Source organism: Ictidomys tridecemlineatus, chromosome 14 (assembly GCF_052094955.1).
Source record: "Ictidomys tridecemlineatus isolate mIctTri1 chromosome 14, mIctTri1.hap1, whole genome shotgun sequence".
NCBI lineage: Eukaryota > Metazoa > Chordata > Mammalia > Rodentia > Sciuridae > Ictidomys > Ictidomys tridecemlineatus.
The window spans coordinates 969,042-990,497 of record NC_135490.1 but is presented as its reverse complement, the minus strand read 5'-3'; the positions used below and the strand labels follow the sequence as shown (position 1 = coordinate 990,497).

General features: G+C 54.5%; 1 protein-coding gene across 14 annotated transcripts in view; it reads right to left on the bottom strand.

Annotated features, from left to right (window-relative positions):
• Positions 1 to 21,456, bottom strand: part of Dlgap2 (DLG associated protein 2) — a 653,188-nt gene that overhangs the window by 112,774 nt on the left and 518,958 nt on the right. For 13 of the 14 annotated variants that reach the window (XM_078030719.1, XM_078030713.1, XM_078030712.1 and 10 more), the window contains one exon: positions 3,390 to 4,459. In XM_078030719.1, the coding sequence (XP_077886845.1) occupies positions 3,390 to 4,391 (1,002 nt within the window). In that variant the 5' untranslated portion in view covers positions 4,392 to 4,459. Of the gene's footprint in view, positions 1 to 3,389; positions 4,460 to 16,184; positions 16,308 to 21,456 lie in introns of those variants that run through there. The other variant, XM_078030718.1, reaches the window with a different exon arrangement.

Here is a 21,456-nt window from a genome sequence, read left to right as displayed (position 1 = left end):
CCCCGGCCACGGACCTCTCTCCACTGAAGCGGAAGACGCAGACTCAGGAGCACTGTGAAGGGGCAGCCAGGCCACCCTTGCCCGTGGCCCTCTGCTCACCTGTTTGGACCCATGGAGGTCAGGACTCTTCCTGGAGTGCAGCTGTGAGCACTACCCACCAAGGCAGGAGGCACGCGGGGTCGCTGCCAGCCCGAGCCTCAGCTCTCCACGAGGCCTAGCGGTGCTCACCACACGCGCACTAACACCCACTCTCCCTTCTCCTCCTCTGGCCCACTCCTACAGGAGCCCCCGCAGCCCAGTTCCTCCAGCTCCCTGTGTTCTGCGTGAGCCCAGACACCTCTATCTTCCACCAGGAAGTTGCCTGCAATCAGCAGGGACCAACCGCGGACGGGCGTCCTTGACAACCAGTTCAGCCGAGCGCTCGGACAAACGCAGCCCGAGGAGATGGAGCGTGATCCGTGCTGCGTCCTCATCAGTGTTGCCCAGCGAGCCTGCGTGACCTCCAGAGGACAATGAGAAGGGACAGTCACTGGGCTGCCTCCAGAATGTGCCTGTTTTCCTTGAGAGGCGGAGAGGGGAGAGCTTGCTGCCGAGGGAGGCGGCAGAGCCGTCCTGGAAGCTGCGTGGCCTCCTGGGGTGCCCCCAGCCTCCTTGCTGCTGCAGTGTCCCCTGGCTGTGGCCTGTGTCATCCCAGCTGGGGTGGGAAGGAGGCTGGCGCCAGGCTAGGCCTGCTACGGAGGCACCAGAGTCTTCAGGGGGGAAGGGTGTGGGGGCCGTCCTCCCTGTCACGTGCAGGGCCACTTGATACCAGGGGTCTGCCATGGAGGTGTGCGTGCTCCCCGGCGTGGCCTCTTCCCAGGGCCAGAGCAGCTTCCTGTTCTATAAAAGACATGATGTTTGAAGCCTGGAAAACGCATCTAAGACCACGACTCCACCTGCCTGCCCTCCACCACAGGGGCACACACCAGCTGCTCTCAGGTGCCGTCCAGCTGCAGGGGACAGTGGAGAGACCCAGAAGGTGGGGGGAAGATCGACACTGTTCCTCCCCTTGAGGCTCGTAGAGGACAGCTGAAAAATATGACTGACCCCTGTGAGAGATGGAGGGAGCATGGCAGAGGGAGCAGGAGGCCCACAGGCAGGCGGCCCAGCCAGGCCAGTGCAGAAGTGCAGGGACTGCAGGCCCTGGGCAGGTTTCCACCCACCTACGGAACTGGACCTTGGACACCATGATCAGAGCCCAAGCAGCAGGGCCGAGGGGGCATGCTGCCTATGAAGTTTAAAAACCAAACCCTCCAGGGTGGGAAGAGAGGAAGAGAGGAGAAACCTGTGGACCGGGAGGTTCAAGAGGCCCTCATGGCGTCCCTGCTCAAACAAACTGGGAAGGAGAGGCTGGAGCTGGGGAAGGCGAGCGTGACCTAATGCTGCAGAGCTTCTGCCTTCAGTGTCTGCTCCTGTATCATGGCTGCGAGTCACCATCTGACCTCGTCGTTCAGCGTGGACCTTTTAGGAACAAACATGGGAACGTCTGCTGTGGCAGTTGTGTGAGATGTGGGGTCTGCTTCAACTGATGGTGGCCACAGGGCCTGGGACCTTATGCTACCTGTGCCCTGGACGTGTGTGTGGCCCTTGCCTCCGCCACAGGATCGAAAGGGCGGCCGGAGGGTGGAGGACAGTGTGGGCCATGGGGGCGGCCGCAGGTAGACTTGAGAGCACAGGACACTGCTGAGCAGGTGTGGCAGGGACGTGGACCTAGTGCAATGTCACTGTTGTGCCACCGACCTTTAGTGTCCAGGAGCACCCATCTACTGGTGTCTCAGGTTCAAGTGGGAAAAAAAAACAAAGAGCTTTGCTTCTGGACCCCATTCTAGTCACCACGGTCCTTTAGATAAGCAGACAAGTCTCTACCCTTGGATACTATCGAGGCCGGCCAAGGACAATCAAAGCATAAGTCTCTCCCACTGCTATAAATAATGTTTTATGCAACAACCAATCTGTCTCTTTGCATAAATCTGCCCTGCTAGCAACTGGGTACCTCCCCTCTCAGAACAGAGCCCCTGAGCCTGGCATGGGGAGGGCTTGCCAACTCGGCACTCCTGGACAGAGGCAGAGCTGTCCTTCTGTCCCATTAGGTGGCTGCCTGGTGACTTCACTGCAGTGAGCAGGGTGACTCTGTGCTAGGAGCATTTCCCTGAAGCAGCGTTTGGCCGCTGCACCTGCTCTCAGGCAATAGAGGGGACCTGTGGTGACATGTATCAGCCTGATGCCAAGCCCACAGCCTCTGAGCCCTGCATCCTCAGTGGAGCAGGCACCTCCAGGGCCGATCTGCTTTCTTGGTGACAGCAGGGTGAGGAGAGGGAGGCGTCCCTGACGCACAGAGGTCTGCAGTGTGCAGCTCTCGCCAGCCGCTGTCTGCAGTTTGTTTTGCCTTTGTGAATTCATCTCATCAGCACCACAGGGACAGACTCCTCCCCACAGTCCGACCTCCTGCCTGGGGGCTCAGGGATGCCACTCCCAGGGGCAGGAGGTGGGCGTGGAGGTCAGGCTTCCGCCAGGGGCGACTCCCATACCCACGGCTCCTGTGAAGGCAGGTGTGCTTTTGCTGCTGTGTCCAAGGCCTCCAGCCCTGGGGGTCCCAAGGGAATGGCGATGGTGTGGAGTGGCTCCAGGGAGCAGCCGGGGGCCTCAGAGACCCCCAGAAGGGCCTGAGGTCACCTCTCTGCCACCTGTCAAAACTGACGCCATCCCGGCAGCACCGTGACAGCATCCAGGATGGCGAGGAGCAGAGTCCAGGGCCGGGTGGGCAGAGAAGGCGTGGTCCTACTGACACAGGGAAGAGCCTCAGCCTCAGCAGAGAGGCCCATCCTGCAGCAATGGTGAACCAGGAGGGCACCAGCTAAGTGCAACGGGTGAGGCCCAGGACAAGACCTCCTGGTCTCACCATGCCGGCGCCGAGAGCCATGAAGGTTGGCTACCAGCAGTGGGGCTGGGCATGGGACCCAAGACTCCAGGTGGACAGGAGTTCCAGAGTGCCCTGACGGAGCGCAGCTGCAGTGTGTGCTCAGCAGGTGACGGTCATGACCATAATCTACACTCTACACAGGTAGAAAAGAGGAGCCGGCCGGTTCCCACAGAAACGGTGGATGTTGAGACACGGAAGAGCTTGCCCCCCATCTGATCATTACCTGTTGTGTACCCGCATGGAGCTGCCCACTGCCTCCCACATTGCACAAATAATGTGTCAAAATAAAAACAGGCCAAGAGTAGGACCCAGGCTCCTGGCTCAGCCCACAGCGAGTGGGTCCCGAGAGCCTACCGGCACGCACCTTCATGGACTCTGCCCACTGAGAGCCACCAGCGCCGCCCTGGGCCAGGCGCTGGGGGGCCCTTACCTGGAGGTAGTGGCACTGCCGCGGGGGCGGCTTGATGTCCTGGTGCACCAGCGGCTTGTCCAGGTTCAGGGAGCTCTTGCGGTAGGCCTCCTTGGCCTGGCTCACGGTGAGCGTGGACCAGGAGCTCCGCTTCATGTACTTGGCGTCCGGTGTCAGGGCCAAGCCCTCGCAGGCGGAGCACTTGACGTCGTTGTTGCTCTTGGACGTCTTCAGCGAGAGGTCCCCGAAGGGGCTCTGCAGGGCCTCGGGGTAGCAGTGGGGGAAGGGGTCCAGGTGGTGCCTGCTCACCACGCTCGGCGCCCGGTGCGTGCTGTCACTGTCCAGGTTGTCGTCCGAGCTCCACCAGCTGCTCGAGCCCGACTTGTGCTTGGCCTCGGGCTTCCGCTCCCTGCTGCGGCTCCGCTTGCCGTGCCTGGCGTGGTGGCCGTGGTGGTGCTCGTCCGCCCGGCCGTCGCCCTTGGTGCCGTCCGCGTTGTTCTTGGAAGAGCCCTCCAGGGAGTGCGACTTGGTGAAGAGCTTCTGCACCGAGTGCACCAGGTGCCGGATCCGGCCCGGGCTCTCGCTGCGCTGCTCCGCGGCCGTCGAGGCCCTCTGGTACTGCAGCGTGTGGAAGCCGTCCCTGTGCAGGGGCAGCTGCTTCTCGAACTGGTCCAGGAGGTTGGCGGGGATGCGGTTGATCTTGGCGCCCAGGTGGGGCATGGCGCAGTCGTCCCTGGTGTCGTAGTGGGAGCTGTAGTGCATCCTGGGAAAGGTGCTGCTGGACACGTGGTCGCCCAGCACCACGGGCATCATCATGCACTCGGAGTGCACGGAGCTCCGCGGAGAGCAGCGGTGGTGGTCCATGGGGCAGCTCTCCGCCGGGCTGAGCAGGTAGGGCTGCCGCGTGTCCGGCCCGTGGCGGAGGTGGTCCAGCGGGTGCTCGCAGTCGGCAGGGGGCGCCACGCCACAGGTGTGGCCTGCACATAGCGGCGGCGGGTTCCGGCTTCCAGACAAGCCTTTCATGTTCCTGGGAGCCGGGGAGTACCGTTCTTCATCGAAGTGCTGCGTCGGGGACCATGAGTACTGCTGGTCTGTGGGCGAAAGAGAGGCGTCATTTAATGCTCGAACGGAACCCCACAAGTCCCCTGTAGAAGCCCCCGCCCCCAGCACGTGCCACTCTTCCCAACAGCCACTGTCCTTCAAGCTCCAACATTCCAGTGGACAAGCACCAGTTCCCACTGACTGCTGCAAAGTGAGGGATACCGAAAGGGACCTTGATGTTCGGGAGAGGTGGTCTGCAGTGACATGTTTAAGGTCAAGCAGGTTCACTGGTCTCTCAAACCACAGGTTTTGAGTTATTAAATAATAACAATTTGGGGAGAAGCTTCATTTCCATTTTGCATTGGGGTGTTTTCCTTCAGCTTGGAAAATAACAACTGGTATAATTAGTAAGTTAATGTGTCACACACTGGTGTATCCGTTGTGAGGTTGTGGGCTCAGTGCCACGTGCCCACTGGGCAGGTAGCAATGCAGGGGCTCTCTCAACCCCTGTGCTGTGTGGGGACTGGGTTGTGGAGAGGGACAGCCTGGCTGAGGACCAGCTTGCCTCCACCTGGACATCCGGCTCTCGTGGGAGACTGGTGGGGGATGTTGCTGCACCCCTTCAGGCCTATCCTGGAAAGCAGCCCCCACCTGTCCTCCTGTTGGACAAGTGTCCTGGGTCCTTCCTGTGTGGTTGACTGCCTGTGGAGGGAGAGATCCAAACGGGCTCACCAGGGGTTTTTCTATTTCAGATGTGTTTTGAACTGAGAATAACCCTCCATGAAGTAAAGAATGGTTTGATCCTGGGGCACCACCAGTCCAGTGTGGGAGCCTCCTGGACAGTCCCTGGATAGCTCTGGCCATCCAGCCCACTTCCAAGGGTGAAGGGCCAGAGCCAGAGGGGCCTCTGTGATGGACTGCTCTCCAGTTGCAGGGTAGGACTGAACCCCAGATGGGGAACTGTGTCCTGGGCATGGCCACAGTGCCCATCTGCCACTGCATATGATGGTAATCCTTGTTACTGTAACCCGCTGGACCCGTTGGAAAAGTTCAGGGTCTGTGACCCTAATGGGCCTGGATTCTGGGCTCCTGAGAAGGCTGACTCCCTCTGCCCTGCTGTCCACTGTCTCCTCTCAGTCCCAGGGTGGACCTTGCCTCCTCTGGCAGCCAGTGGAAATACAGGAAGTGCAGGCTTCAAGCTCATTGCTGGGGGAGAGCAGAGGAAAGAAGGCCCAGGGGCAGGTGCTAGCATGTGGCCCGGGGATGGAGCCTGGGCAGGGTCTGCTGACCCCAACCCATCACCCATAAGAATGGGGTCTGTCCTTGGGGAGAGTGGAGGCAAGGTGGTACCCCTGACCCAGTGCCTTGTCTCTCTCCAGGACTCTGTGCCACCTTCCTGAGGGCAGAGGTGTGCCCCTTGTGCCCAGGCTCTCCAGCAGAGCCAGGTTCTCTGGCTGCTTCCCTGGCCTCTCAGTCCTCCTCCTACCCCACCCGGTTCTCACCTACCTGCCCACCTCTCTTATTAGGGGCCTTGTCCCAGGACCACTGCGCCTGCCTCCTGATGGCTCTTGCCAGACATGCTTCCCCTTCTGTCCTCAGACTCCAACCAGCACTCTGCTCTAGTCGCCCAGCTTTCCAGGGGGTCTTGCCCCCCATCCCAGGTCAGGGGCTCTGGAAAGCCAGCTCCCCATGGCCCAGCCTGTGGGCCACAACCAAGGGTGCCCAATGGCTGCCTGGCCTCTGCTGCTCCCACCCAGACCCTGCAAGGCGTGTGCCCCAGGCATGGAGCTGCTTGCCACTCCTCAAAGTCACTCTGTGAGTTCTTCCCCCTCTGTCCCCAGGCTGGAAGCTCTCTCTGCTAGTTCTCAAAGAAGGCTGCAGACAACCTTGCTGCATGCTGCCCTTGAGGCTGAGGCCCAGGCAGGGACGAGAAAGGGTCTTTGTCACATGAGAGACAGAAACTCCAGGGGTCCTCCTTCGGACCTGGGCTCCATCACCTAACTCACACCCCCTCACCTGCTCCTCTGCAAGGGCTCCATCCCAGCCTGGGATACTCCCGCTGTCAGCCACACACACATGGACACGGGAAAGGAAAAGGAAAGCGGTCGGCTTCTCTCGCAGGTCCGCCCTCATGCTCCGGGCAGCCTCTGCAGCGAAGCATCCTCACCTGAGAGAAACCTGTGCTGGGTGACCAGTCCCAGACCTGGCCTAAACATGTCCCTGCCTCAAGTCCCAGGACTGCACGTGTCCAGCCAGCTCAGAGCCATAATGTGTGACAAGGAAGAGGACTGTGTCCCAGGCACAGGACCCCCCAGCAGAGACGCACCCAGCACTTCTGCAGGAATCCCGAGGGCCCTGGGCGCGTGTCAGCTGCCGCTCGTGTCCGCCCTTGGAGCCTGCACCTGTCACAGTGAATGCCCCAGCGGGGGTGCCCCACCCGTGACTCCAAGGGCTGCCTGTGATGTAGCGGAGGCGCCCTCTGGCCTCTCGGTCAGCCTGACCACAGCCCTGCTTCCCATGGCGAGGAACACTCAGGATGTATTATACTTAACGTAATTAAGGGCAAGATCCAAAGGAAACTCAACATTCAACCGATAAAGAGCAGAACTGTGTTCTGTGATCCAGACTTAACAGCAGCCCCAATTGTCTTCCTATTCTGTTCTGCTTTATTTTTCCATTAACATGCAATTTAATACGATTCTAATCTTCCTTCCTATTGAAAAGCAAGCTCATTATGGCTGCACACACATATCCTGCCTCTGCCTAATGTTTAGCCTCGAAGCTACATGATGCATGTGGCTACGTAAAAGAAGAGTATGAAAGATAAGAATTTAACTGAAATGAATTAAATTGATTATGCAACACGTTGATAACCGTCTCATTTTCTCTCTATAAGATTGAATTTCCTGATATATGTGTGGAAACTTCTATATTATCTGTCAAAAAAATCACAGTAACACAAACAAGATAATTAGGCACTGTAAATAACGGCAATACCAAAAAGTATAATGAGGACTTGTGCTGTAGGATGTTTTATAAGTCTACACAACACATAATAAATACTTAGGGGCTGATAATTTCTCTTTTTTTTTTGAAAACAAGGTAACATACAAAACGTGGAAAGTGTCTTAGTTCCCTAATTCCTAGCTATCCACACCATTTTTGTTATTAAGAGAAAACAGCAATTATAGTTGTTACTTATTAACACACAACTGTCTCCCCGAGTTCAAAATAGAACATAAATACACGCACTATGGCCGACCCATCCTAACGAGCATGCTGCTAGCGGGGGCGTGAGCCTCTAAACCAAGGCTAACGGCGGGCGTGGTGTCCACTGTGAGTGGGTGTGTGCGCAGCTTCCCTGGCCGTGTGGACTGTCTACACGGCCCTCAAGTGCACACCCGCAACACGCAGCAGCTGGGGAGCTGAGGCTGAAGGGGCGGTGGGGCGATCCCCCCCATCCCCCAACACCCACCCCATCCCCCAACACCCACCCCCCTGCTGGCTAAACGTACCACCAGGCCTTCAGCTGCACTGTGGAGACTTATGAGGTGGCCCCGCTGGCACTGGAAACACACCGACCCTCTGTTTCTCTGCCACCCTCGTCCCCGCCCATGCTGTTGTCCCTTCCCCTGTCCCCCAGATGACACCTGCTCAGTGGACTTCTCTTAGGACTCCTGGGGGGCTGCAGCCCCACTCCCTGTGAGGCCAGGAGAGGTGGTGGCCACAGCTGCGCTGTACTGGCGTTTACCTGTGCAGGTGACCAGTGCCACCTCCACAAGGCAGAACCCACCCGAAGCCCTGCTAATGAAGCTGCTTCCCAGAGGCTCTGGAGGCTGAGGAAGGAGGAACACAAGTTCAAAGCCAGCCTCAGCAACTTAGCCAGGCCCTAAGCAACTTAGTGAGTCCCCGTCTCTAAATAAAAAAAAAAAAACATGAAAAGGGCTGAGGATGTGGCTCAGTGGTTAAGTGGCTCTGGGTTCAATCCCCAAGACCAAAACAAAACAAAAACTTCTGTAAATACGTAACACAAAAGTACAAAATCCGATTTCTGATATAAAGATTGCTGGAAGAAATTTGTAAGTCTAGATAAATGGAAGGATACTGCAAATTCAAGGATGCCAGATTTCATGTTGAAGATGAAAAATTTCCGAGATTGATTCAGATTCTACACAATCACCATCAAATCCCATCTGACTACTTTGTAGAAATTAAAAAGCTAATGTTAAAGTTCATATGGGTAGAAAAAGAAAACCAAGCCTGAAGCTAGCAGAAGGAAAGAAATCATAAAGATTAGTAATAAAGGAACAGTGGAGGGAAACAGCAAAACGCAAACTAGATTCTCTAAAACAATCAACAGAACAGAAAGACCTACAGCTTGACTAAAAAGACCCGAATTCTCAAAATCAGAAAGAAACAAAACTTAATGGCTTCAAACTAACAAAAGGAATTACAAGAGAATATTATGCACTGGTGTATGGCAACAGATTAGATAAACCAGATAGAACGGACAAATTCACACAAACACACAGATTACTTCAAGTACAAATAGAAAATCTCAACAGAGCAAAAATCAAAGATACTGAATCAACAATAAAGGTCTCTCAGCAAAGAAAAGTCCAGGACGAGGAGGCCTTGTGGGTGAATTCTACCCACATCTATAGAAGATTAATCCTCACACTCTTCCAAAAACAGAAGAGGAGGGACCCTTTCAATCCTAATCCAAAGCAACCTACAGAACATTCAGTGCCATTCCTATAATTGTATCAGGGTCAAAATTAACTCTGATATCAAAGCCAGAGCACAAGGAAAGAGAGCTACACACTCCTCCTTTATGAGCCTAGATGTAAAAATCCTCAAGGAAACACTCGAAAACCCAGTTGAGCATCATATTAAAGTAATTATATGCTGTGGCTAATTGCAGGAGTGCACAGGTGGTTTAAAAGAGGAAGATCAATCAATGCAATACATCCTACTAACAGAACATGTCACCATTTCAACCGGCACAGAAAAAGACATTTGACAAAATATGTCATCCTCGTGTGATAAAAACGGTGAAAACCGGGAACAGCAGGGTGCTTCCTCAGCACAGTGATGGGTGTTTATGAAAACCTACAGCTAGCACCATTCTCAATAGTGAAAGGCTGAAGACTCTCCCCTGAGAATGGGGGAGGTCAGGACATTGGCTCTTACCGCTTCCACTCAACATGGTAGTAGAGTGTTTCTAGCCAGAGCAATTAGACAAGAAAAGAAAGCAACCTGTTAGGGAGAAGTAGAGCTGTCTCTGTTCACAGAAGATCTTATGTATAGAAATTCCCAAAGAATCCCCAAGAAAGCTACCACTATATATGAGAAAAAAATTCAGCAAAGTTCATGTACAAGATCAAAAAATAAATATCAGTTGTGCTTCTATACATTAGCAATGAATAATCCAAAAAGGAAATTAAGACAACAATTTTACCTATAATCACATCTAAATAAATAAGACACCTAGGATCACATTTACCCAAGGAGGTGGTATATTGCAAGCTAAAAACATTATTGAAAGAAATTAAGACCCCCAAAAAGGAAAGATGTCCCATGTACATGGATTGAAAGACTTAATAATGTCAAGATGAGAGTATTTTCCAAAGCAACCTACAGAATATTCAGTGCCATTCCTTTAAAAATTCCGTCTAGATTTTTCGTAGAAGTGGAAAAGCCAATCCTCAGTTCCTACGGAAATACAAGGGGCCCCAAGAAGGAGAGTTGAGGGCTCACTTCTGGATCCCCAGCTTACTGCACAGGTCACCGAGGGGGGCTCTGGCCGCAGGGTACACACCAGAGCTGAGGGCGGGCCCAGGGGCCGTCTGCAGTGAGGCGCCACAGAGAGAGTGGTGTCCTTCTACTGATTCTGTCGGGAGCGCAGGATCTGCACGTGTGAAGGAACACATTTAAGTGCCCTGTCTCCTGCTGTCTGCAGGAATTAACTCAGAATGGACCCAGGACCTAGAGAGTAAGGGCTAAAAGTACAAAGCTGTTTGAATAAAGCCCAGGTGTATTTCTGTTGACTAGGCAACGTCAGGGCCACGGGGCAGAGCCCTGCCGGACACTTCAGCTGCTGAGCACCAGGAAGAGCTCTGCTTGGATCCAGGCAGTGGTGTCACAGCACCAGCTGTGCCCAGCTGAGGGACAGTGGTGAGTGGTCAGACCCTAGGGTGTCCAGCACATCCATACAAAATGTTCTCTGGGTTACACTGGACACTCTGTGACTGGACACTGAAGACACTCCTTTTGGGGACATCCTCCCTGTGACATTTCCCAAATAAGTAAATGAGTTCAGAGGTGAAGGACATGGCCAAGGTCAGCAGTCCCCGGGAACAGGGCAGGGCATCAGGACTGGTCAGAGGACCTCTGTCCTCTCCACATGGGGGTCTCCGACAGTAACTTGAGCCTCTGTCACTCAACTCTGTTGATGGGCCCATCAATCCCAAGTCCAGCTGTAGCGGGAGTGACCGCAGGAGTGACCGCACGCTTCAGCACCCCTGCGTGCTCCTCTCAGTGCGCTCCTGATGCGGTGTGGACATCCACCTCAGCAGGCCCCTCCCAGGGTCTCTTCAGAGGAAAGTGGAGGCACCCAGGAGGGAGGGGCCACATGGGAGGACCTCAGTGTCCAGTCCTGTCGCGGGTATGGGTGTCCGTCCACCCTGTGTGAGGCAAGGCGAGGCTCTGTGTTCCAGCATAGTTGTTCATCCACCGCACCCTTCAGGGGAGCACCATGTCTCAGAGTGGGGGAAATCTGTCCCCGGGGAAGGGGTGGCCTCCGCAGACAGACACACACACACACAGACACACAGACACACACACACACACACACACACACACACACACACACACACCCTCGTTCTAGCCGTTTATCTTGGTTCCTTGACCAGCAGGTTCAATACCAAGACCAATAATTTGCAATAGACACAAATTGCTTTTTTAAAAGAAATTCTGTACTGATTGCATGTTATTTAAAAGGAGAGTTATTTAAAAGGAGAGTGGCACACAGAAGCCTTTGAGCAGTACAGTAAAAATAGGACGTGCAGTGCAAGACTCTGAACCCAGGTGTTTGACTCTTCGGCTGTCTCAGAATTTTACTTTATTTTCAGTTAAGCAGTACTGTGAGTGCATTTGCAAATTAATTGCACTTAATTAACAAATGACATCTATTTATGGGCTCAATAAATAGCTTTTATGCGGATCTTTATTGCAACATTCACAAACAATGGCTTCGAAAGACATGAAAATTGCTATTGGTTGTAAACCTAATCCCATTATTCTGAGGCCAAAAGGTCTTAACTTACCCTTTGCACTAGAAAATTGACTTTGTGAAATGCAACTTTGGCTTCACAAAAGTAATTACAATTGCTTTCCAAATACTTTTCCACTTGAATTCCCTTTGTTACAAATGGAGTCTCCTTAATTTAAACTAATCTCTCTTTATGTAGTTTTTGATTGTCTTATGTTTGTGTCTTGACAGAAGTGCCGGCCATGATTCCCAGTGTGTTCACCAGAATCCAGCCACGGGGCACGCTGGCTGGAGGGAGTCCACTTTTGAGAATGGTTTCATAAGCAAATATGACTTGGAAATGGAACTCACAGGGGGTTTAAGAAGCGTGGATGGCTTTCTTTCTTTGTGAACTTGAAAGCTCTAAGCAAGCTGAGTGACTTTAGACACTCTCCTGCCCTCCCCTGAAAGCAGCCAGACAGTCCCTGACTGTCCACAGGTGCACAGCGCAACTCCAGCAGCAGCGGCTGCCCTCGCCAAAGCCAGAGACAAGCCAGGCCCTGGTGTGGACTTGAGCACAGAGTTCAACTCTTTTCACCAGTGACTAACAGGGCCACGTCTTTCAGGGGGATATCTCACTGGGGAGCTGTAGGTCAGAATGACCTTCCTGGAGGTGACTGGGGTGCAGGGTGTGGAGAGGGCACCCGTGTGTGCCCTGGGCCCTGTGAAGGCGCAGGGCTCCACCACAGAGGGCGGCCCCCACGGTGCCCTGCGCCTGGCCCGTGGTCGCTGTCCCCACCGGAGAGACCTACTTGGGAGTCAGACTCCTTGAACGTGTTCTAAGACATTCGAAGGTGACTGCACCTCGTCCACACCACCCAGTGGGGTCTGAGCCCAGGTATTTTCATCAGCCAGCCACCTTTTCCACCACCGAACCCAGAGTAAAACATATCTCACACGTTTCTCTGAATCAACAGACACATTAAAAGTTAGGATGTGCCACAGGGTCATGCAGTAAACTACAGATCTCCTGTTACTTGAGGGTTTTGATAAACTAGGGGACCTTCTGGGAGATAGGTCAGGCAAAATCTCAGAAGCAGTAACAAGGTTTGGAGCTTTGGGCCAGGTCGGTGGGATCCAGCACCAGGAGGAGCTCTGAAGCAAGGGCTGCTGCAGGTGGGACTGGAGACTGCTCTGAGGTTGTTGTATGTCTCCACTGACATGCTCAGAAAGGGCTTCCTCAGGACTGCAAGCCAGAACGCAGGGTACACTGTCAAAGATCATTTACATGTTTCGTAGAGCAGAGAAAGAGGGTGGGCGTGGCGTGGGGCAAGGCCCTGCAGGCTCAGTCCCCACAGCCAGCACACAGGGAAACACGAAGTCCAGGTAGCTGCCCAGCCAGGCTCAAGAGCTGGCCAGCATACTTTATATATAAACCGAGATATGAAAAATTGTGGTATCCATGTGTTATAAGAATTGTAATGCCAAAAAAAATGGCATGAATTGGTGTGAGCATACTCTATATACAAAGATACGAAAAATCGTACTCTATATGGGTAATAATTGTAATGTATTCCACTGTCCTGTATTTAAAAAATAAAATAAAATCAGTAAAACTAAAAAAAAAAAAAAAAAAAAAGCTGGCCATAAAGTGCAACTTCACAAAGAGTGGTTTTCCTCTGAGAGGGTATTACACAGAAAGGGAAAGGTGCACCCAGAGCGTGAAGGTCTTAGACACAAAGATTCATGGAAACGAGAAACTCAACTCCTTTGAAAAAATTGGAACACAGAAGTGATTTCTTGGACATGAAATAAAAATTGCAAATATGTGAAAAAACTTACCCTGTTTAACCATAAAAGCTACAGGAATAAGATGAGTCATATCTAACAGAAGTCTAGATACGTCTACCAAAGCATTTCACCTGGAAATTCATCCCAGAAAATAATACAACAAGAAAAGCGCACGGTCCGTGGCTGTGGAACCCGCCCGTGGGAGCCTGAGCCTCCAGAGACAGTCGCGCTCGGCCAGGGGCCCGTGTTTGGGGGGTGGAGGACTTGGGTGTGTCAGCATCACAGGTGAGCAAGACCCAGACTTTAGCACACCAAGGGAAGAGGATAGAATGACCTGAGGGCTTTGTGGGTTTCAACATTTGTTAAACCCAGAAATCTGGAGTAAATGTTCTAGGTGAGTGTGCTAAGAATGGTTTTTATTCTGATGACGTACTTCATACAACTAGAAAGAGCAATCATGAAACTCATTTGGAAAAATAAGAGGCCAGAAGAGCCAAAGCAATCCTCAGTGAGAAAAGGGAAGCAGGAGTCATCACAGTACCAGGTCTTAACCGTACTACAGCGCCATAGTGATGAAAATGGCATGGTGCAGGCACCACAGGAGACAGGAAAGGCAAGGTTACAGGTAGACGACACAGAGCGGGCCCACATAAACACAGGGGCGGGGGCCCAGGGTCCAGGGAGACAGCAGCACCCTCCTTCCCAGCTCAGAGCCCCGGCTGCAGGTGTGGGCGGGGCCTGGGCTCTGCCTCCCCAGGGTCCTGCCTCGGGGTAGAACTGCGCTGGGGAGCCCTGGGCTGGGAGTCTAGCCGAGTGCTTCCAAAGCCACTGCACGGTGTTAGCTTCACGGGGGTGGGGGGCGCCCTCCCTCCTTCCTGCTCCCCGGCTTGGCACCCCACCTGCGACTCCCAGGAGGAGCAGGTCTCCAGGTGGAAGAAGGTGCATGGACCCAGAGGTGGGGGCTGCAGGTTTGAGAGGGCTGACGGCTGCAGTGCCCCAGGGCCCAGGAGGCTGCACTCTGCAGACCAGAGGCCTTTTCTGTGAGCAGGAGGTGGGCGCCTGGGAAGGGAGCGGACCTTCAGAGGGCGGACCTTCCTGCAGGAGGGTCCTTCCCCGCAGAGCCAGGCTGTGCCAGGCAGGGGCTCCCTGCTGGTGAGAGGCTCACATGCTGGGTTTGAACCCCAGCTCCAGGGCTGCTTGTGGATTCCCATTCTTTCCTCTCTCAGGAAATGTGAACGGCCGGGTCAGTGCACCCTGTGGAGGTCCCTGGGACACAGCAGCCACCGGCCACGGCCCTGCTCCAGCCTGGACGAGGGGCAGGTGGCCTTCTGCAGGCACAGCACCCTGGGGCTGAGGCTTGGCCTGGGTCAGCTCGGACCTCTGGCCCTGTCCCTCCTTCCAGGCTCGGTCAAGCCTAGGCAGTGCTCTGAGCTGGGCGGTGAGGCCAGGCTGTGGGGTGCTGGAGAGACTGGGTAGTGCTGGTTAAGGGAGGAAAGGACGTTGTAAAACTGCCCAGACCCTGACGCACTAGCAGGAGCCTCTCAGAGACAAAGGGCATGTGGCCCAGGAGCTCTGTGCCCGGCCGGGGTCTCGGGGGCTCATGCGACTGTCTGAACAGACGCCGGCTCAGTGGGATCTGAGTCTGGGAGCCCCAGGTCTTTCAGAGGCCACTTCTGCTCACCTGCAGCAGGTCCCCTCCTGGGGGCCGGGGGCTTTGGGCCCACCTGCCTGCTGCCCTGTCAGCAGTGGGTTGCAGGACGCACTGATTACTGACCACAGCTGCCTGTCCTGTTTGGAAACACCTCCGCCCCTCTTCCTCGGTCACTGAGCCACAGTTCACCTGAACTTTGATATTCGCTGCTTATGAAATTGTGCTAAATAAACGGCTCTGGTTGAGTGTCAAGGTAGGTGTGACAAGTCCTTGGATTCTAGGTTCCCAGGACCAGGACGTGCTCCTCCTGGAGATGAGCTGGAGAAGCCCCGATCTTCTGCTACTAGTTTGCTCGGAGCACCGTTTCCTACAGCTGCAGCAGCTGGGTGCTGATGGGGTTGTCTCCACCAGCAGTACCCCCAGAGGTGGATCGGGGTCCGAGGGGACCTCAGCCTCTGCCTGTCCCTGTGGGCTGACACTGAGCCAGTCCAAGGGCACTGGCCCCTGGGGGATTCTGTAGACTGTTAAATACTTAACTCACGCTGATTATAGCCAGTGTTTGTCTTATCAAATTTAGGATTTGGCAGAGTTAAAGTTTACATAAAACAGGAACACTCTAGTCATGCTTTGATAAAACTTGGAACATGTTTCTTCTCTCCACTCCTAACCAGATTTGGGGTTTGTCTTCCCTCATGTGGCATGCTGACGGTCATGGACCACAGGCCTGCATTCCCAGGAGGGCCAGCCACGGAGGAAAGTCCCGTTTCAGCCTAGCTTCTGTGAAGTGGTGTCTTATTGATGGATGGTTGGGGGATCAGCGCTGGCTGAGAACACGAGACATCCCATAGAGTCTCACGGAGAAGGCTGACTCCGCTCACAGGGGAGCTCAATTGACCCAGCCAGTGAAGCAGGCACGTCATTCTGTGTCCCAGCTCAGCTCCTGGAAGTTGTACAACACCTAGCTGACATCAGATGTCACCATGCATCTGCACAGTCTACAAGTCGGACGTGCCGGACCCAGAGAGGGAAAACGAGTCTCCTTGAGAGCAGTGTATGAAAGACCCTGCAAAGCCTGGCTTACCTCAGACCTGGAGCGGCCTCTCCTGTGGTAGTGACCTTGGGCAGGTCCCTGAAGCTCTCGCTTAATCCCTGGCCCCATGGCCTGAGGATGGAGACTTCTGTCCCACAGGCCTGTGGACGAAATGCAAGGATTCAAAGTGCTCAGAGGGGCCAGGACCCTGCTCTGCAGACACTGCCCACTGCATCAGCCAGGACTCTCCCCTAGACGGACACCTCCAGTCTATCAGCCAGGACCTGTTCTCCAGGACACCTCCAGTCCATCAGCCAGGACCTGTTCTCCAGGACACCTCCAGTCTATCAGCCAGGACCTGTTCTCCAGGACACCTCCAGTCTATCAGCCAGGATCTGCCTCCCAGGACATCAGCCAGGACCTGCCCTCCTAGGACACCTCCCAAGACATCAGCCAGGACCCTCCCCTAGAGGGACACCTCCAGTCTATCAGCCAGGACCTGTTCTCCAGGACCCTCCCCTTGAGGGACACCTCCAGTCTATCAGCCAGCACCTGTTCTCCAGGACACTCCAGTCTATCAGCCAGGACCTGTTCTCCAGGACACCTCCAGTCCATCAGCCAGGACCTGTTCTCCAGGACACCTCCAGTCCATCAGCCAGGACCTGTTCTCCAGGACACTCCAGTCTATCAGCCAGCACCTGCCTCCCAGGACATCAGCCAGGACCTGCCCTCCTAGGACACCTCCCAAGACATCAGCCAGGACCCTCCCCTAGAGGGACACCTCCAGTCTATCAGCCAGGACCTGTTCTCCAGGACCCTCCCCTTGAGGGACACCTCCAGTCTATCAGCCAGCACCTGTTCTCCAGGACACTCCAGTCTATCAGCCAGGACCTGTTCTCCAGGACACCTCCAGTCCATCAGCCAGGACCTGTTCTCCAGGACACCTCCAGTCCATCAGCCAGGACTTGTTCTCCAGGACACTCCAGTCTATCAGCCAGCACCTGCCTCCCAGTGCTACCTCCCAGGACATGAGCCAGGACCCTACTCACCAGGGACACCTCCCAGCACTCATCCTCGTACATTTCCAGGGACACAACATGCACTTTTCCAACTGGCCTGGTGGATATCTGAATGACACGGCTCTGCACACGAGTTCACATTCTTTTTGAACACCCATTTGCACAGAAGCCTGCTAATGACACGTGGTTGATGAAGCAAATCCCGTCACAGAAAATCTTCAGAATCCAAAACTAATCTTGAGTTGGGCTGCCAGTCTTTGCAGTTTGAAGTGGACTCTGTCACCATGGAGACCATGCTTTGAGGTGGCAGTAAGTGACAATGTCCGTGGGGGCCTCCAGCCACCCTCCCTCGACTGTGTTCTGTATCCTTCTGCACCTCTGAGATGCACTTTACACCACGCTGGACAGGCCAGGTGGCTTGGCCAGAGCACAGGAGACATGACAGGCTCAGCACTCAGCAGGCTCCTGGGAGCTGTGTCTTGTCCTAATCTTGGGGACTCAGACTCATCTCCTTCACCCTGAGACAGGAAGTAGTCTGTCTCTCCACAGCCTCCAGCTTTCTGAACAAAGACTGTGAGGAGCAGGGCGGGCAGGGCATCGAGTCCTGGCCCAGGGCAGTGCTCCTGCCCGGCTGCCTGCAGGTGACCTCCCCAGGGCCTGGCTCTGCCTGTGGCTTGCAGACATTTAGATCTCGTCCCGCTCACCTCAGATCCCGGCACAGGACGCCCAGCAGCAGACGTCTCACTGGACACCCACTCTGGGGGTTTTCTGTACCTCGTTACTGCTGTTTCCGTTGTTGAAGTTGCCGGTAGTGACCCTGTAACTTGGACTCATTGTCCATTAATGAGTCTCAGCCCATGGTTCAAAAATGAACATTCTAGGTCACATAGAAAAAAAATCTGAAAAAAGTGAAATTAAATAAAGGCCCCGAGTTAGGGAAGGCGAATGGATCAGCTGTGCCTCTTTACTGAAGGGAACTCTTCCCCTCCCTCTCTTCCTTCATCATTTCTGCCCTAGATCACGCGCCCAGTGCAGAAACCCTTTACTGCAGAAGCTGTCGGTGTGAGTTGCGATTGCAGTAAAGGGTCATTTCAGGAGGGTCAGTTTGGAAATGTGAAGTGGCCTTTAACGAGACGTATGACAAACCTGTGTGGCTCTCTTGCTCCTTCTGAGATGGACACCTCTCTGTGGCAGCAGATGTGGGGCATAGGGAGGGACGTGGACCCCTTAGCTCTGGGAGCTGAGTTGGCCCAAGGACACACTGCAGATGTCTGTGCCCCTTTCTGTCACCTGACCAGGTGGGCTGCAGACCATCACAGACATGTGTGAGAAGGTGGGGGTGGTGCAGGCAGGAGCTGCATGCAGGACCTGGCTCTGCCTGGGGTGCCCAGCATAGGCCCCTGGAGGAGCTGTGCTGGCCAGGGACACTGTTCACAGTGTCCGTGTCTTCTGCCCACTGGCAAGCAACACATCTGCTGACCTGGGTGCTGCCCAGCAAGGTGGCCCATCCCAACTGCACGTGGTGTCCCCATGTCCCCAGTCCAGCATGCCCTGAGCTCACAGGACGAGCTGGGCCCCCAACCATCCTGTTCCTGCTCCTTCCCCACAGCTACCTTTGGGCAGCACTTTGATGATTTGTTTTTAGTATTTTTCCCAAATATCACAGTTGACGTGGACAGCTGTTGGACATAGACAGCTGTTGGACGTGGACTGCTGTTGGACATGGACTGCTGTTTGATGTGGACAGCTATTGGACGTGGACAGCTGTTGGACGTGGACAGCTGTTGGACATAGACAGCTGTTGGACGTGGACTGCTGTTGGACATGGACAGCTGTTGGGTGTGGACTGCTGTTGGACGTGGACAGCTGTTGGACGTGGACAGCTGTTGGACACAGACAGCTGTTGGACGTGGACTGCTGTTGGACGTGGATAGCTGTTTGACGTGGACAGCTGTTTGACGTGGACTGCTGTTGGGTGTGGACTGCTGTTTGACGTGGACAGCTGTTTGACGTGGACTGCTGTTGGACGTGGACAGCTGTTGGACGTGGACAGCTGTTGGACGTGGACAGCTGTTGGATGTGGACAGCTGTTGGACGTGGACTGCTGTTGGACGTGGACAGCTGTTGGACAGCTGTTGGACGTGGACAGCTGTTGGACGTGGACTGCTGTTGGACGTGGACTGCTGTTGGACGTGGATAGCTGTTTGACATGGACAGCTGTTTGACATGGACTGCTGTTTGACGTGGACAGCTGTTTGACGTGGACAGCTGTTTGACGTGGACTGCTGTTGGACGTGGACAGCTGTTGGACGTGGATAGCTGTTGGACGTGGACAGCTGTTGGACGTGGACATCTGTTGGATGTGGACTGCTGTTGGACGTGGACTGCTGTTGGACGTGGACATCTGTTGGATGTGGACTGCTGTTGGACGTGGACAGCTGTTGGACGTGGACAGCTGTTGGACGTGGACAGCTGTTGGACGTGGACAGCTGTTGGACGTGGACATCTGTTGGATGTGGACTGCTGTTGGACGTGGACTGCTGTTGGACGTGGACTGCTGTTGGACGTGGACAGCTGTTTGACGTGGACTGCTGTGAGTTGGCTCGGGCTCTTCTGCTGCCTTTCACAGCCAGGATTTTAGAGCAGTTCTGGGAAAGGAGAAGGGACGAGGACCCTCACCACCAGAGGGCAGTCTCAGCCCCCGAGGATGCTGGCCGTGTTTGGAGACATTTCTGGTCGTCACCACCTGTGTTGGGGAGGCTCTATGTCCACTGTGTGGAGGCCGGTGCTGCTGGACACAGAGCCTCCAAGCGCAGAGAGCCAGTTCCCAAGCTGAGCTGGGGCTGGAGGCTGAGCCTGTCCAGGAAGCATCCTCCTCCTGCCCTTCCAGGTCCGACCTCGACTCAGACAGCTGCGGAACGCCCAATTCCCCTGTCATGAGGTCCCTGTCCCACTGGGAGCTCTCTGCTCTCCTGTCTAGCAGCTCTTCCTAGAGGCCGAGGGATTCTGCTGGAGTCACGCAGGAGTCTGTTGTTTGCAGAGCCCCAGGGGGAGCGGCGTAGGTCAAGCACAGCACACGCCCACCCGCCAGTCTAAGGGCAAGAGGAGAGCTCAGGCCCCCTGCTCCTGGCCAGGTGCTATGGCACTGGGAGTGCCCCGATGGCAGCTAATCATTTCTCTCCTCCGAGGGCTGCTGAGTGGACCAGTTTCGGGCTCCTAAACAGGCCTGTGTTTTCTCAAGTTCACTCTTCACTGTCCGAGGGCAACATGGAAATCTCGTCCACACCCCCTACTGCGACCTCGGCCTGCACTGGGTTGATCTCTGGCTATGATTTTAGAGACTGTGGTCAGCACCTCTAATTGCTCGTCTCCCTGTGGACTACACAGCTATACCTCTCTTTTCCCTCTCACCCCCAAGCCCCGCCTCGTGGGCCCACTAAGGCCAGGGGCTACAGGCTGAGGGGAGCCCTCCACACCTGAGCCCTGAACCGCCACGGGGAAGCCATCCGCGAAGGTACCAAGAGTCACTGGGCACAACTAGTCTTGGAGGTTGTGGAAGGTGAAAAGAAATATTTAGGAGCAAGTTTACAGAATGCATTCCAGAAATCTACATGGAAAACCTTAATACCCTAATTTTCTCAAGTATTGCATATGCATAACTTCAAAACTGATTTTAATTTGTTTGCACAGAAATAAATTTTTATAGCACTTTCATTGTATCAGGTTTATAAGTTATGTAGGGATGATTTAGGACAGACATAAGTCGTATGTGAATACTGTGCCCCTTTATATAAGGGGCTTGAGCTTCCAAGGATTGGGGCATTGCAGGGACTCTGGAGCCGGTCTCCCATGACGTGGAGAGGTCACTGTAACTCAGAGTTGACTACAACCGCTGCTACAGAGCGTCTGTACCTTGTTCTGGTAGAACCCGCCAGCTTTCACTTACAAAGGGTTCCGTGTGTTCCTAGCACCATACTCAGGGACATGATTTGCATAGAAATAAGGTTTTGCAGTGGCATTGTTAAGTTCCCTTGATCCCCAGGCATGGAGCATCTGTCCCCGCTCGTCAGTGCCTCGTCCTCTCCCACAGCATGGAACTGCGACGTGTTTCACATCATGCCACGAGCAAGGGCCCCGCTGGCAGTACAGGGAGGGCACCGGGCCAAGAAGCGGTTTTGAGGAAGGGAGGGGGAGGGGAGGAGGAGGAAATGCAGAGAGCACAGTGGAGGAGCGGGGAGTCCTGCCCTTGGGGCAGGAGGTCACCAGAAATTTGTCTTGAGGTAAGTCTGGATGCCCAGAAGTCA